Source organism: Micropterus salmoides, unplaced genomic scaffold, assembly GCF_014851395.1.
Source record: "Micropterus salmoides isolate LMB-PRFRI ecotype aquatic unplaced genomic scaffold, ASM1485139v1 Ms_hic_scaffold_9, whole genome shotgun sequence".
Taxonomy (NCBI): Eukaryota; Metazoa; Chordata; class Actinopteri; order Centrarchiformes; family Centrarchidae; genus Micropterus; species Micropterus salmoides.
In genome coordinates, this window is record NW_024044681.1 from 22,735,452 (window position 1) to 22,753,811 (window position 18,360).

Here is an 18,360-nt window from a genome sequence, read left to right on the forward strand (position 1 = left end):
GGCGCATTGTCTACAGAGTAAAAGTAGACGTGTTTACGCTGGCCGCTGGCTGTGTTTTTTCGCTGCACGTTTTTGTTTAGAAGATGTGACTTGGAGTGATTTTGTACAGGAAAGTTGGATCAACGTGACTGCTGTTCATGACATTTCGTTCACTTGGAGCGACGCAGTGATGCAGAGTGGAAAGGATCGAATTAGGAATGAAACTTGGATTGCGCGCTGGCATGGCATGTCAGGTGTTTCGACGCTTGGATAGACGCTGTTTCTTTCTGTCATGGTGCCAGTTTCCGTATCTGTGAGTTCGCCTGGAGCACTATGGAGAGAAGAAAGAGACTTTTCTTGTATCTTCTCTTCGCGGCGCAGCTCTGCCTGAGCTCAGCACAAGTCCTCAGAATCGGTAAGCGCAACAGCTGTTTACGCATGGGGTTTGTAAGCGTTTGTAAGCGTTTCTCTGCGTGTCTGAGTTGACTGAACAGAGACTCAGAACCAACAGTGCTGTATATGAGTTGTCCCAAGGCAGGAGAGCATATGTGTGTAATAGTAGTCAAAAGACACTCCACCCTATTCTTCAAATCTGTGTCAGTGGTAAATACTTTTTTGTGACCTTAACATTTTATAGTGTTCTCACCAAATGAGATGAGGGGGTGGAATCAGTTAAGTGGTATTTTGTGTCTTGCATCCCATGAAAGTGATTATGGGATTACTTGTTATTATCTAGGTTGTACTGTCAGTGAGGTTGTCAGAACACAGAAAAAGATTACCTGCATCAAATGACACAGTATGTGTTGACCACCTATCAGCCCTTACTGAGCCTAGTACACTAATTCAGTGTTGCAGTTTTCATTACTATACAGCAATCTTCAAAAATTCATTATCTCGATCACATAATATCTTGCTAGCAGTCAAAAAGTATTAGTAGTGCAAAACTTTCCTTGACAAAGGGAAATCTTTAAAAAAATAAATAAAAAACTAGAATTCTGACTCAAAATAGTCTTGTGAACTCTTGTCATCACACTTTGCCGTCAGAGAGTTTAATTGAAGCCAAGACTCCATGTAATATCTTTGAAAGTATCTTTTAAACCATTTACATTTCAATTCACCATTCAGAGAGCTGCAAGTAATAGATTATTGATTCCTCCTTGTATAACCCAGAGATCCTCCACACCAGTCTCCTGTGTCTCCTGGGCATTTTCATTCAAAATATTTCCCCCAGCAGCTGATCTTCACAAACACTGAAACCTTTGCATCACTGACTGGATGTAACGTAGCCAGTGAGGGCGATGCAATCATCCTCAGTCTCGCTGTCGTATGTAGTGGTGTTAAGAGAAGTGGGAGAACTTCACCTAGACTGGATTATACAGGAGGTGGCTGCTGAGCTCCGTGCGCTTTAAATCAGTCCAGAGTCAAACTGTAATATGTGGATCTAACTGATTGGTAATTGGTGTCACTGCCACCGATTGTTAACTTGGAGAGCTAGATGCTAGAGGAGATTCACATGCTGGTCCTGGATTGGATAATGTATAGGGACATACAGAAAATGAACAACATTTAAATCCATTTCTTTTTTACACTAGACATCATGTTTTTACATTTGTAAAATAGCTTGTACTTTATAATATTTGACAGTTTACAATAATGTATCTGATTATGAAATTGCAGTAACCTACAGTGTATCTCTTACAAAACTACAATTTAACATAATTATAAAAGGTTCAGTTTTATGTGTTACAAGTCAGAAGTAGTCCATTATGATAAAGAATTTGGGGTTCCAGGTTGTGAGCCTACATTTAGATGAAGGATCCCTTTGTTGCTTGTACCTTTTGCCTTTTTATTCTTTCGCCCCCACTGAATCCAGAATCTATGAATATGCAAATATGTTTTGTTTTGTAAGTTTAACTGCTGGACACAAGATGTCTCCTCACTCAAGTCTCCCCATCACACTTGTGGAAGCTGGATAGTGGACCATGATCAGCTTCCAAACTAGTTCTGATGTCACAAAATCCTGCTGGCACGTACACGTTGTCAACTCAGTACTCAGAAGTGAGCGCAGAGAAACTTTCAGCTGATGAGTTAAAGCCTCCTAGTGTCAAACTCCACAATCACAGTGTAGGTCAAACATTCAAGTTAAATAACAATGCATTCTAGTCAAAACACATTTTGACTTGAGGCGGTGTGTAATGACTTTAAAGAGTTTGCTAAAAGGGATCCAAAGTATGGCTGGGTGATATGGCCAAAAATGTTATCACGATAAAAACATTTCATATCATTTGATATCAATAATTATCACAATATATGTCAAGTTTAAAGGCTGATTTTTGCTCCCGAGTGAATATTGACGAAACCAGATGGTTAATTATGTGGTTGAACTTTTCTTTATGGTCAGAACGTGACAAACACTTGATGCCAAACAGTGGATCACTTAACAAATATGAGGTAGGACATTCAAAACTATTATGATAAAATCTTTTTTTAACAAATATGACTAGAAAATCTTTTTCAGTCCCTTTTTCTCAACAAAATAAATATTAAGTGCTAATTTGTTTGTGATTCAAATGAATTAAACCAAATATTTATTGACAATATATTGAACATTTATTATATTGTTATTGAGGAAAATTATATTGCGATAATTATCATTATTGTTTTATTGCCCAGCCCTAACCCAAAGGTATAGAGAATAGACACCAAACATCTGCTTATTACTGTTCACAAAGTGATATTACTGTTGTGTTAATACATTAAACAAGCCATTAACAACTTGCACACATGAGCCTAAACGATGCTGTTTTTTGTGAGGCAGATACTGATGTTGATATTTCACAGTTAAAAAAAACCCTGTTGATAAGGATCACCCATAATATGACCAACATGCAGCATGCATGAGCGAGACGTTTTAAAGTTGAAAAATAAACTTGTCAGTGCTCTTTGGTGAGAAAACTGTGACACTGTGTCTGAATCTAAACATATCTTAGCATTTCCGTATTGCAATTTCTTGACACACCAATATCGTTGTTATCTGGCATAAGATAAAATCACAAAAATGTCTTGTTGTGAAATGGTACTTGCAGAAAAATATTTTTTGCAAACCAGAATATAAGAGTTCTGCTATTAGGCTGCATATCTTGATAGCACCTTGATGTATGCCCATGTGTTAGATCTCTTTTTAGCATGGACAGCATTTATTCATTTGATCTGGTGGAGTCCACAGTGGCACATGCTGGGGGTTTCTGATCTGGAGTTTAGCTCTTGGTCACGCATTAATATTCAGGACCATTCAAAACCAATATGTTCAGGATTGGTGGTTCAGCTCAGACCCCCTTGGACAACACAAGTCCTGAAATTCCTGGAAGATTTACATACATAGCCCTTCTATGTGTGCATGTGCATTCATGCATGTTTATGTCTGTGTGTGTGTGTGTGTAAGAAAGTGAGAGAAATCGCAGAACTGCACAATTTGGCTCCATGTGTCTCTTTCTGTTAAATGGAGTTGCTTAAGTTAAGTTGGAGCAGTAACCTACATTTATAAAAATTGTACCTGCTTAATGTTATTCATTAGTTCCTTTCTCTTCAACAACTGGCCATTAGGAAAGACGAATGAATCCATTCTCAGCCAAATTGCCTGAGTTTGGAGAGTTGGCCTCACTTCTGTCGAAGATATATACACAGATAAACTGTGGAATTGGCTGCCTCAGTAGCGTGATCGTTTTTCGTGCTGGCAGAAATCTAGGACTTTTTGGTTGTGAGAAAGGAGAGGGAGCTGATTGTCATGGAACTGCATGGTACATTGATATTCATTTGTATGTATCGATCGTGCGGTCTCATGAGGCTTTACTTGTGATGTGCAGATTGAGTTCAGGGATGGTGAGTGAAACAGAGTTCTATCCATCCTTTTCTTTGTCTGATTAAGTGGCACCTGTGTCTGTGGGCTCAACCTGAAAGAAAGGTGTGTGTGTTTTTTTGTCAGGATGATTGCAACACATAATACTGCTGTCATGGTACAAAACCAGAGTGAGAAAAATGGCTACAAAACTACAGCTAATAATTGCTGTTTTTGCTGTCACTTAAGTGGTGATGCAAAAAGGGTCCAGTTCTTAAATAGTAAGCATGTATAATTCTGTCAAAATGCTACAATTGATGCTAATTATTTATAATTTATATAATGTTTGCTGCGGAAGCCTTACCATTGACTTGTAGACCAAAAGCTTCATATATTCTAGATTTTGAATTGTACATCATTCTCCCTTACACTGCAAAGAGATAGGCTCTTGATGTGTGTGCATGATGACTTTCAGATGCTTCTCTTCTTACTTTTGACCCTTACCTTGCAGTTATTTGTATCTCTATTTTTCTCTTCTTCTGACGTCCCTGATTGCATTTTTTTTCTTGTTTGCCCGTTTCCACGGCATTCTTGATTTGTTGTCGAGAACAAAATGTTTCCCCAGTCATTCAGTTTGACACCTGAGAATTCCTTTTTTTCACCCTCCCAGATACATTTCCTCCTGCCTGTAGCGACATCACCTTTCCAAAGTGCACAACAATCCCCGTTTTCAGAGGGGGACAGATGGAAGTAGTTTCTGTCACTGTCAGCAAAAAGGAGAGCTCTCTTATGTTGTCCAGCTCAGTGATCTTTCAGAGCTATTAGAAAGATCCACACTTCTTCTATCTCAGGTACTGAGTGGTAGTTTGAAGTGTAACTACCCTCCACTGAAATGTAGTGCTAAATAAAAGATGACTCAAGTACAATATACATTTTGGTGATCACCATCTGGAGGTCAAACAGAGACCAATATAACAATAATTGGGAATAAAAACCCTGCATGCTAATAATGTTCCTTAATGGCACTTAATCATTCCATTTTCAGTCAGTGATGTGTAAATTCCCTAAATTTCCTAGATCTGTGGCAGTCTGGTTTTAATGATGAAAAAGCAATCTGAGCCAACATCAGATGTAAAATGTCGCAATTATCTCTATGAAAATTCCAGGTGGGCACATGTTGTTATCTGCAAGTCAAAAATCTTTAGTTCAAAGAGTGACAAAGACAGAATCTACCGATAGTTGATGCCCCATTACATACAATATTCTCCTTTCTTTACCTCAGCTTTTCCATGTCTCTTGGAGCTTCTATTAATGAATAAGAAAATACCACAAATCTTACTCAAACATTAACCACTGCTGAGGCAAATGGAAAAACTATGTTATGATGCACGATAATATCGCCACGTCATCTGTATTGGCCGATAAATGCTTTAAAATTAAATATTGGTAGATCAGCAGAGCTCTTATTTGTGTACTTCTTGAAAAAAAATTGTATTTTATGTTGGCATTTGCCGCATTTGCTTATATTTTATGCAGATAAAATATTTCTCTAAACCACCAGACGCATGTTAAAAGGCATTTATGGAGTCCCATGAGTCCTCTGAAACATTTAACACTAATTTATGCTGTCTTGTAGGGCAGATGGATGCGTGTTCCTGAGGCAAATTATTCCTCATAATTTAGAAGCTGAATGAATGCTTTTAGAGCTCCGAGGTGCATTAATTCATTTGCAAGGTGGGAAACAACACCTTGTTTAAAAAAAAATGTAATTTTTATGATTGCAGCAGCCACATCCCACACCAGAGTTTGAGAAGGGATGATGCATGACTAACGTAAAAAATAATCATTCATAATTAAATAGTAAAGTTACGAATCGATGGTGTTAGATTCTCCATGCAGACACACACACACACACACACACACACACACACACACACACACACACTCACAAACACGTATACACATACAAGCAAACATCTTTATCTCCCCGGTGGATTGTTGAAGAGATTGATCAGCTCTGCGTGACAGGTTGGCACAAAGCTCATATTCGTTCTTCAGCTTTTTGTTTTATGTTTTCCTCCCACCGCAGCAGGCAGATAAACCTCTCATCCATCCGTTTTACTGTACCACTTATCCACATTTTTATGACATGGTTTTCTTTCAATTACAGCTATGTACCTGGTAATCACAGTAATTATAGAAGAAATGACATTTTTACGTTAATGGCTTAATGGTTCTTGATTATAATTACTAATTGGCCGCCGTTGCATTTACAAGGATTTATTTGTGGCCAGGACATCTTCTGAGTGCCTGTCTTTGTGTTTGAATGTGGGTAATGTGTGTATGTGTGTACGGCATGTGACTGCATTAGTATCTGTGGTGTTTCTACAACAAATTAATATTCTTTAAGCATGCATAGAAAAGCAATCAAAGCTTTGCAGAGAAGTCATTTAATCTGAGGGAGTGACATGTGATATTGATCAGGATCACCAGCTTACACATATATTAAATCAGGTTGGTAATTTACATTGTGTCCAAGATGTGTGTTGTCACTGTTCTTTTAATCTTGAAGCTGCACATGGAGAAGTTCTTGACCAGCAGTGTATATAAAGTCCTGTTGCGTACCTATATTATAATGTCTTGTTATATATGTGCAACAATTAACCAGGTCGAATTAATTGTCCACCCGTGAAAGCCCAGTAATTCAGGATGCCTCAAAAGTCTCCTCTGGACCTTTATCACTGACTGTAGCACTGAGGAATTGGAATGTACTTCAAAGGACCAGTACAAACTCTGAAGCACCTCACAGTGTCACTCCAGGGGCCAGGTTTATAAAACCCAGCTGCAAATCCAGTGAATACATTTGGAGTTAGCATTGGATTTGTAAACGATTAAAAGCTGGTATGGTAAAACGTAATCTGTGATCTTATTTGTTTAAAAATTTCATCAGGTGAGTTGAGCCAGTTTTTACTTGATGTGTCTTTAAAGTGAGGACATGACAATAAGGTCTCCAATATAAAATATGTTCATATATTTTAGGATGTGTAATAATCAATTTGGATCTAAAATAAACTGTAATATGTTTTTCCAAAAAAAGTGGACTCAGGGGGGGCCGGTGGCATCAATGGCATTTTATCATGCAAACCCAAATGCCAGTTCCCAACATTCAATTGCATTTACATAGTTAAACATTGCAGCTATGACTCCTAGTTGTTTCATATAAATGTATCACTTTAAAGCCATCCTGTTTATCATGTCATGTCCCGTGCCACCTGATGTATGGACTTCCCATTTTTGTACCTCTCCCACTACACTGTCCAAACCCTGTCTGTGTTCCTTTTATAGAAGCATGACATGATGGTTTCTGGTCTAAAATGCATATCCTTTCATTTGCAGTCCACTAACACCATGAAACAACCGGCTCACAGCAAAACACAGGCTCCATGTAAGGATACAAAACAACAATAAAGTTTTATGTACTGAAGCCCATCAGACCAAACAGATTCAGATGATGTCAAGTAAGAACAAAGTCAGCTTTAACTAACAATACAGTAAAATTACTTACTGCGGTCTTCTTATTATAAAGTGTGACATAATCTCGTTATAATATTCAGTCCAGCTCACTACACGTTTCATTATCATCCAATACATTTAGCTGTGTTGACATTGCTGAGCCTCCGGTGAAAGATACACAGATAGCAAAGATAGTTACTGAAAGCAGACGAGCTAACGATGTAGCACGTCGGCTAAATGCAGGAAATGTACCGTGATTATGTAACGAGCATGGATTAGTTCAACCTGCAGCTGATAAAACTATTACTGTAACGTTGCAGTAGGGGTTTACCTGAGTTTCCATTACATTGCGTGAAGCTGTCTCCCTGCCTGTCTATAGCCGCTGTCACTCTGCCTTTTTTCGGGAGTATTGTGCCGATATGCGGCACACTGCGCTGAATGAAGTAACATTACGGAGCCGGCATTACGGTGCCTCTGGGACGGGAACGTTGAAAGTAACAGAGCCTGAACATGTCTGAGTGAAAAGCCACAGCCTGCATGCTGGTGTTCCTGCATTTATTGCAGGATTTCTGTATGATAGTGGTTGTGTTTCGGATTATGCTCGCTCATGACTTAAAGCGAGCATGCGTATGAGCACAGGCCTGGTAGCAATCTTAAAACCGCACTGCTAATGGCTGCTGGAAACTCCATAATGCCCCTTTAATCTATCTAATATGGTGTTGCTCATACACTTATTTACTGGTTGTCCGTTTTGAATAATACAGAAGGTAAAGAGCTTAAAAATGAATCGCATATTAAATTGCAATCATAATATTGGTAACAAAAAAATTGCAATTACATTATTTTCCAAAATCGTTCAGCCCTAATGGAAGCAGAGGGGAACAGTGAGCCTGGCTCAATGGCTGGAAATATTTGTTGTTGTGGTTGCCCAGCCAGAAACAGTTAGAGCATGTCAATTCCCGTAAAACACACAATTTGTCGCTTTTACATTTTGGTTTCTTGTAGTGATTAAAACACTAGGTGTTAATTAGTGAGCTAAAGAGATGCTGGCAAGTGTGTATTTAACCTTTTGACAGAGCAAGTCTACCTGTTTCCCCCTGCTTCCAGTCTTTGTGCTAAGCTAAACTAACTGACTGCTCGTTCTAGCTTCATTTATCATACCGACGGAACTACAAGCAACTATTCACTGAATTATTGACACCATACCATATGCTTCATTTGTTAAATAAACGCAAGGTTTTAAAGAAAAATATGTTTACATTCCTCCAAGCAAAGATGTCATTATTGTATGGACGCCAAAACCCAGTCACAGTGTACTATAATTGTTTGGATGTGCAGAAATCTAATACCTGCTCCCACTGTTATCCAAAAAAGCATGCTGAAACACTTGTTCATTGTGTTCTTATGGCAAGGTGTATGCTTTTTTTTCTGCATCATGCTTCATTTACAGTAAACAATACATAAGGACTAGAACTTCTGAGCAAACCAAACAATCACAACAAGCTTCCAGGATTTCTACTGTACTCCTCCTCCTGTTATCTCTGTTCTGACAATTAATTTGAAAGTGAATGTAACTGAAATATGCTTTTGAAAAAAGTACAAGCTCATGACATCATTATTGTTATAATGAGACAGGGACCATTATACTAGAACTGAATAAACAATCCAACAAATAGACCAAATTGTTTATAATTAAACTCGGTCTGATTAAACATCTGCAGGATCAGCAATGGAGAAAAAACCTATCCTGAGAAATGCAACTGCAAGACTGAAAATTACCTGTCCAATAAATATGTTATAATTTTGACTGATGTGACTTGACTTGTCTTTCAAAAGCCCATTTTGAAGCTCCACGAGAAGCTCTTAAAGCCTTTTTATTTCCTGCCCTTTCACACTGCCGGAGCAATTACACTACTGCCATTTCATCTTGCCTTTGAGTCCACACTTCACATCTTCTGCACCCAGATGACAGGATGTTGATGACGAGTTTTGGAGCAATTTCAGAAGTTTGTCTGAACAGCATTGTTTCTTCAGAGCCTGCTGACAGCTGGCTCTTGCAGTGAGTTGTGCATGGCCTCGGGTCTCAGTACTGTAAAAGTGAAAGAGCAGCTACCTTTGAGTCCTTGCTCTGCACTTTGAGAAACAAAGTGTTTAGAATATGTTGCTGGCAGAAAAATTCTGATTGTTCATCTTCAAGCACTTAATATTCATCTTCATTTGCATGCTTCTGTGGGAATTCCAAATGAATTCTTTGCTTGTAGAATATTGAAGCTGGGGGCATTGAAATTGCAAATATTATCTTTTATTGTGGACAACGTATTTATGTTTTTTTTATGACTATCTAAAATGACCCTCATTAAGTCAGGCTGCAGAGAACATTTGGTGTAATTTTAAATTGTGCTGCTGTACAACAGATATTTATGAATGTTGAAGACCTCGTCTGGGTTACTATAGATTTATACAACTGTTTTTGTGTAACCTTTCCATTTCTGTCTTCTGTGAATGGGATGAAGACTATGTTTTGCCTTTTTTTTTAAATAAGACCCTTTACAAATTATATATATTATATGTTGTAACTATGATTTTATTAATGGTTGATAAAACTTTATTACATTTAGTGGCCTACATTTAGTGGCAACAATATATTTTTATATATATATATGTAAGCCAGTTAAAATTGTAAAACTAAATTACTGAATAACCATTTATAAAGCCATTAAGTAGAACTCATAAACCCTTTAGTAAGGGTGCCGTATTGTTTCCTATAACAATGAAGAAATAACATCTACACCAAATAAAATCGAATTCATTAGGACAAGTTGTTTGTTGCACAGTACGAATGCCTTGTTTTGAACCTTCCTGGGTCTAACAACCACTTTATTATGCAATGGTGGGACATAATATTACCAAATTCCACAAAATTCCTCATTTTTCCATTTCAGTTTCCTTCTGTTTGTTCCTATTTGACTTTATCAAACTTCACACTTTTATGTCCCACTCATTTATCTGTCATTATGAGGCTTCAATATCTAGTATTTGTAAGTGTACAGCTGCTCAATGAGTACATTTGATGCTATGGAAGTACTCAGTAAATGGCATATCATTAGTGACAGGTGAAAATGTAGCAGCCTTGTTTTCAGACAGACCGTATTGCCATGTTAAGTTTGTGTGGTGGGTTTTGAAAGGCTTTCATTTTAACCAAAGGTGGCAGAATTTAAGACTGCTGCACTTGCAGTGTTTGTGTACATTGGTAGTGACAGCTGTTATGAATCTTCTCTCCTGATTTAAACTTTGTCTTTGTCCTCCATCTCTATGTGCAGGTGGTATTTTTGAGACCCGGGAGAGTGAGTTAGTGAGTATGGACGAGCTGGCTTTCAAGTTTGCAGTAAATAACATAAACCGCAATAAGACCCTGATGCCCAACACTACTCTCACCTATGACATCCAGAGGATCAACCTGTTTGATGGCTTTGAGGCTTCCAGGAGAGGTAGGTTACATGTTATTACTGTAAGAGATGACAACATTTTCAGAACTCATTCAAGTGTCAGGGGAACAATAGCATCTCTCAAAATAAGAGGAATGCACCTTTAAAGTTGTCCAAACCTGGATAATAACATTTCTAATTCCATAGACCCTCACCACTGCAAAAGGTATATTTTTCTGCCACTGACCTAATTGAGTAAATTGTGTAGCATGGCTAGCATTGACCTTGATTAAGGAATCGTATTTGTCTCACTTTGGGTAAAATGGAAATATCTAGCTAGCATAGTTCTCCCAAACCAAATGGTCCCTTAAAACCATGCTATTGTAAATTATTTTAATAGCTTCTTAAATCTACAGAAAGTGAAACCTGGTATTTGATTGTGAAACACTCTTAAATCTGCCCATTTAAGTCACACAAACCTATAATAAACATCTGACGCTGTGTTGTTCTTTAACATTAGTGTGTGACCAGCTGACTCTCGGAGTGGTTGCTGTGTTCGGCCCTTCTCACAGCTCCTCGGTCAGTGCCGTTCAGTCCATCTGCAATGCCCTAGAAGTCCCTCACATTCAGACCCGCTGGAAACACCCGTCAGTGGACAACAAAGACACCTTCTTCATCAACCTGTATCCCGAGTATTCTGCCATCGCCAGGGCCATCCTGGACGTGGTCACTTTCTTTAAATGGAGGAAGCTAACGGTGGTCTATGAGGACAGCACAGGTAGGACACATTGTTTTTGTCAGATTGCCATTAGGGCTTTCAGAACTGATTCACAGATAAACTTCACAATTCTGCCATGCATTTAAAGGGACATAATAATTGATTTAGTCAGCCTTTTATGTGGAAATAAAAGCGAATTTTCAGAAGCAAAGTATTGTCAAACTGAGTTATAGCAAGAAAAACATCATTAATGTGGGTATGATGATCACACAAGTAGAGGTAGTGGCTCAACAGAACAATTCAGCTCTTAATCTGTAATAAAAGTCTTTAAGACCACCCAATATCAGCTTTATCACTATATTATTTACATTTATTCATTTTAGCTGACGCTTTCATCCGAAGCGACTTACAATTACTAGTGTTAAGTGTCTTGCTCAGGGACACTTTGGATGTGTCACAGTGGGAGGTGAACCCGGGTCTCCCACTCCGAACATGTGTCTTATCCACTGCTCCATTGTCTCCCCTGCACTCCTTTTCTGGATATCTACAATAATAATTGACTGAAGACTGAATTTTGCTAATGCTTTTATTTCCCACTGCATTGCTGAATATCAACCATCAACAGTGCATGACATTTTAGTGAAGAACTGAGAGGGAGAAGAGGTCAAAAGTGCTGGCTTGTGTTTTCTGGACAATATATTTGTATGCCATGGTTATAATTACTCACAAAATACAATCCCACTGTCTACCACAGTGCTGGCCAGTGAACCCAATCTGTGACAGGGCATGAGTGCCTCATATCAAACAGCTGCCAGTATTCCTGCCCTCTGACTTCACACTGCGCAAAGCCAAACCACAACATGGATGGGCTCGAATCCAGCGGTGTCCCATATAGAGTCCCTGGCCACGACCCAAAGAATATGAAATGCCGCTGTTGAAATGTCATGTTTATAGATTTTTTTTACCTTTTATTTTCAATCAGAACTGTATTTTTCTGAAATGTCACACAGGCACATACCTGCACAATTTCACACAAGAACAGGATAAGAGGAATGCAGGGTATATGTACAGGCTGCACAACACAGTTGTGTGTTTGTTTGCCTTTGATTTGTTTAAAAAGAAAGTAGAAGAATCTGAGAAGAACATTTAAGACATTAAGCAAGAAGTTTGGAAAGCGGGATGATGTATTGAATTGAAATCACATCCCTCGGTTGAAGGATAGAGGTCCAAGTTCCCACACATGCAAGACACTGTCCTCCTCAATTGTCCTGAGACCCTGAACTTCAGGAGGGATGTTCTGTATCTTACCCTGACCTGTGACCTTCCTGCCGCAGAGGAATGAAAAACAAAAAGTTTAAGAGGGGATAAATGAAACATCTAATTTGCTATTTTTTTCAGGCCTTATGCGGATGCAGGAGTTGATCAAGGCTCCGGCAAAGTTCAACCTTAAGATCAAGATCCGCCAGCTGACCCCGGGTAACCAAGATGCCCGACCTCTGCTTAAGGAGTTGAAGAAAGACAAAGAATTTTTTATTCTCTTTGACTGCTCCTATCGCATGGCTGCGGAGCTCCTGAAGCAGGTTTGTACAGGGATTGATCTTTTCATTAGTTTGTTTTGCAGATTTTACCACACATTTATGAGTCCTATGGGGGCAACACCACTGATGATTCTCCATCAATGTAATGTCTTTTAATGTTGTAGAAAATCTTATAAAACCTATTACCTTGTATGCTAAGGCTTACATTGAGATTTTAATGACGATCATTAAAGGATATGATAAAGTTGTTGAGTTGCTTCTTCAGGATGACATAGCACTTCCCTTATAGTCAGAATTATAAATGGTCCACAACTTATTTCCTATTATATGGATTTGTTTTGGTCAAAGCTAATTTAACTTTGATAGTGGAGTATGGTAGCTGATGGCTTATCGAATTAACCAACATGCTGACAAACATTTTTGTGACTATCTTTGTGTGCATCAGTGCAAATATGCCTGATGGACTGAACAGTGAAAAGTCTTGTATCCATTTCTGTAGTCCTGATACTTAACTCGTTATTTGTAGAATTACATTTCAATTCCTCGTCCATGTGGTTTTTGTCTGTATTGTTTGTCATTAACAGTTATACAGGGACAAAACGTTAATCAACCTTTTTATTAAGTAACACAGTTGTGTGATTTATAACCAAGGCGTAGTGAAATTCATTAGTAATGTTTTTTTAAACCCAAATGTGTACACGTATATTTGAATGACATGTTTCAAAAGTGAAATTACTTTATTTAAGATGTGACACTGTCACTGTTTTACTGGAGAACTCATCATATTCAAAATTAGCAATACGGCCTGGTATTTTCTCTTATTACTTTATTTCTTCTTTTCATTTTGCAGCTTTCATCAATGGGAATGATGACCGAGTACTACCATTTCTTCTTCACGACTTTGGTGAGTTTGGACAATGTACAACTGAAGTTGTTTTATGGGAGATACTAGACCAAGTAAAAACAAGTTCATCTTGGCCTCGAACTTGTCTCGTAAATTCACTGGGAATGTTAAAGCACGTTGTGTCATGGTTAATCAACACAGTAAAAGGCTGAGAAAGCGACACCCTGAACTAGAGCTTAAATTGCAGGATTTGTTTGCCCTGGACTTGGAGCCGTACCGCTACAGCGGGGTGAACATGACAGGCTTCAGACTGCTGAACGTGGATGACCCGTGGGTAGCCTCCACAATGGAAAGGTGGGCCATGGAAAGACTGCAGGGTCCCAAACAAGAGAGTGGCCTGATGGACGGAATCATGACTGTAAGCCCCGTACTGTTATTCGACATTGCAGAGCACTAACAATACAAACACTGGCTGTGCCGGAAGCCAGTGGTGCACATTTGTATGCTGCATGCATATTTGCGTATGGTAGCAAACTGCAAACATCTGCTAACTGTCTTGTTGCTGTACTCAGTCTTGCCATGGTGTATGACTTTTGACAGTAAACTGTCTTCAGCAGCCTCACCTTGTTAGCTAAGTTGGGCTGTTCCTCACCTAGTTGTATTTCTCCTACACAGCTGTTTCTGTTTCAGTGAATGATTGTGTTTCAGCCCACATATTGAATTGGTGATCATTAGCACCTGTTTTGTATAGTAATTTAATCATATACCTGACGATAGGCCTACAAAATCCCTGATTTTGTTTACCTGGAAGAATGCTGATGCTGTTTTGAAGGCAAAGTCACGCCAAGTATTGTATATACTTTGCATTTTGTTAATTGATAAATAGAAATTATTAACATGTCTATATTTAAAAGCATTCTTACTTTACAGCATTTTTTCCACACTTGCCTAAGTACTGCATATTGCATGCTTTTTCAGTTTCTTCCTCTTTCTTACTGGAAGTCAGCTATTGACAACAGATGATTTCTTGTGTACTTGACATGGACTTTTGATTGTAGTGTGAAAACAAAAAATCACCTTCCTTCCCATCAACCTCCTCCACAGACGGACGCAGCCTTGATGTACGACGCAGTGTTCATGGTTGCTGTTGCGTCACAGCGAGCCACTCAGATGACCGTCAGCTCCCTGCAGTGTCACCGTCACAAACCTTGGCGCTTCGGACCACGCTTCATGAACCTCTTCAAAGAGGTCAGTGTCAGATAAGGGCTCGAATCACAGAGAACATGACTTAAACAACCCTTGTTGCTTTTAGCTTGACCACCATGCATTTTGGATGATGCAGTGTGTTTTGAAAGGGTTTCACGAGCACAAGATCCTTCATGTAATGCCTCTATTGCAAACGTGAAACTCGCCAAAACTGGATGTCAGATCATTTCGTGTGATATGTTACTTTATAGGTCCCCTCTAACAGGCCATGCTTTGCTTCTGAAAGTACACAACATGAAAATATATGGTATTTATGTGCTTATAAGTTGAAAGCATGTGGCCCGGCCCGACTGTCAGGCTGGATGCCTACAGACAGAAATGAGGCCTTTGATGCAAGAGTGTTTTGATCTCTTAAGTCTTAAATCCAGCAGAAGACCATTGCCTGCCATGGAGAGGGAACATTATCATTCAATCCCCTTACTCATATTTTCCCCTTCATGCCCTCCCCCATCCTCCTTCGCTCCCTCTTTCTTTTTTTTGTAGCTCAGTGTTTCTCCTCTTCAGCTTTTATTTTTTGTTTGCCACTGCCCATCCTTTGAAGCATGTGTCCTTCTGTGCTATTCATCAGAAGAAAAGAGCCTTTTTTGATTGCAAGAACCAGTAATATGTCTCGCACAGCACTCAATTAAAATCCATTCCTGACAAAAGAGCGCAGAATATGAGGACACAGCTATAATTTCAATGGCTGAAATTAAATCCTGGGCACTATAACCTGCGTGTTCTCTCTCTCTCCTGCAGCTATTGTAGTGCACAATATTCAGTATGTTCCTGTGGACACAATTAAATGAATTGCATTTTAAATGTGTGGACACACTATTGTTATTTGGTGCACATCATGTCAGCAATCAGAATAGAGGGCAATACCCTCTTTTTTAATTGTTCTCAGATTCAGTGTCTTTGCTGATTTAAAGTCAGTTTTGATTAATATTCCTTATTCAAGTTAAAGTGTTTACTGCAAGAAAATGTTTCTTCACTAAGAAATGGAAGTAGGAAGATTTCTCCTGTCACGTGGAACTTCCTTTTTACTCTCAAGAACTGAGAGACACGGCGAAAAGTTCTGTTATTTTCTCAATTTTCACATGAGAAATAAAACTTTATTAGTTTTGCTATGGCTGCATAATACCCTCAGTTTTTACCATTTTAACAAATTCCACTTTCTTGTTCCAAAGGGGAAATCTGGCTTGCAGTGATACATAAATTTCCCTTCATACTCATACATGAATTAAGATAAGGTGACGGTGGCGTGGTGCAACATGGCACTACTCGTGTTTTAAGTATATGTGCAGGTCTGCCTCCCTTGAATCCCTAGAATCAGTTTTTCATTCACATACATGTATGTGTAAAGTGTAAGATCAAATATACGGTATGTAGCATATATTAAGTAAAAATATAAAAATGTTGATGTAGTGTATATACTGTAATGCACAGATGTGAATTTTAACTTTCAACAGGCAAAAACTAGTAATTTATATGTACACTGTGCATGCATGTTAACATGCATAAACACATGATTTATGTATTTAATTTTACAAATATTAGTCTTTTCCATTTTATATACCAATACATATGAACTATTATGTGCGATATGCATGTAAATGTAGTCAAACATTCATGCATACTGAGATTGTACCACAGAACAACCTGTAGACATCTTTCTGGCTTCCTGTCTTCACCTGATGTGGTCCAGCAAGTCCTCCAGCCGCCTGTCAACACTGGCACGATTCCCTTCAGTTGCTCCTCAGGGAGCTTCAATGGGGCTCCGCGCATACACTGAACTCAGACGGCATTTGAGACCATCTCCCACTTCTCTCTCCCTCTGCATCTCTTCTCCTTAGGCACAGTGGGATGGACTGACAGGGCACATTGTTCTTAATAAGACGGATGGCCTGAGGAAAGACTTTGATTTGGACATCATCAGCCTCAAAGAGGATGGCACTACCAGGGTGAGCACAGACGCCCGAAACAGCCAATTACACCTCTCTCATGCTTCCTCGCCGGCTAATTCATTCCATTAAGGCACACGTGTGTGTGTGTGTGTGTGTGTGTGTGTGAAAGAGAGAGAGAGGTACTGCAGAGATTGTGCTTCCTATAATCCATCCTTGCATTTATTATTTGATTTAGATTTGATTTAGATTTGTCCAGTAATGAATATCAGTAATGCTGCAACAACTGATTATTTCTTTTCACACTCTCTGTGCTTCATCTTGCCCTCTTCACATTTTCAAAAGGGTGTTGTGGAGGGCGGAAGTCGCCTCACGAAAAGGTGGATCAAGGTTTGTGCCAGTGCCATGTTTGGTCCAAGCCTTTGTTGTTCGCCTCCCCTTCTCCCCTCTTTTGTTACTCTGTATGCCACGAACCTCTCTGCTCCTTGCCTTGTCAACCTTGTTCCTCTTCGCTGATTTTGTGTACAGCCATGCCATGTATTTGACATTTAAGTTTTCCCCGTGATTGGGTCCAGGCATTGCGCTCTTCTTTTACCACTGACACTTTGTCAGCAGTGGTAGTAAAAAATATGAGATTCCCTTGTTTAAGTAGACATGGCAGTACTTTTCAATTAGAAATAAGTTAGTCCTATAGTTTCTTATTACTCATAGCTGGTGGCTGTGAGTAATAAGAAAGAAATAGAATTTATTCTATTGATTTTATTCTATTGATCCTCCACTTTTGTGGAGACTCTACACTATTTAATAATATGCTTTGCTTTTAGAGTGTTTTAATTTTTTTATGGAAATCAAACAGGCAAGCAGTTTTTAATTGCAGCTAACTGCAGTTAGCAGAGGTAACCTTCCTTTGTTGGCCTTGGATTGACACAGGTTAAATGCTCACTCCAATGTAATCATAAAAGATGTGATTACATAAACCTAGTTTTTAGAAAACCCATTTTGTCAGTGTTAAATTCTGTTACATTTTAAGAGCAAATTTATACCATCATAAGCTCTGTTCTTATTTACACCTCTAACTCTAGTCTCTCATATATTCAACCCCTCAAACAAATAGTTTACTGTCAGTAAGTTGGCAAAGTTCTTCCTCTCCATCTGTCTCAGTTGTCAGACAGACAGGTATGTAGGCAGGCAGCAGCTGTCAAGGTGCAGCAGCAGTGATTTATACAATAATTTTAATTCCATTCAGTACTTTTAGCCCTCAAAAGCCTCCCCTCAGAGGAAAAACCACAACATGGTAAGCACATCACATAAAACGCTTGACTTTATGGTCATGAAAAATGAATTATCAGTCCGTTGCAG

The 18,360-nt window shown here is 38.9% G+C and overlaps 1 protein-coding gene across 1 annotated transcript in view; it reads left to right on the forward strand.

Moving 5' to 3' along the window:
• Nucleotides 1-18,360, forward strand: part of grik1a (glutamate receptor, ionotropic, kainate 1a) — a 36,454-nt gene continuing 18,094 nt past the window's right edge. Inside the window, exons 1-8 of the mRNA XM_038709058.1 lie at nt 1-394; nt 10,648-10,815; nt 11,273-11,530; nt 12,869-13,050; nt 13,859-13,912; nt 14,100-14,270; nt 14,957-15,100; nt 16,954-17,061. Of these exons, the coding sequence (XP_038564986.1) occupies nt 313-394; nt 10,648-10,815; nt 11,273-11,530; nt 12,869-13,050; nt 13,859-13,912; nt 14,100-14,270; nt 14,957-15,100; nt 16,954-17,061 (1,167 nt within the window). The 5' untranslated portion in view covers nt 1-312. The remainder of the gene's footprint in view (nt 395-10,647; nt 10,816-11,272; nt 11,531-12,868; nt 13,051-13,858; nt 13,913-14,099; nt 14,271-14,956; nt 15,101-16,953; nt 17,062-18,360) is intronic.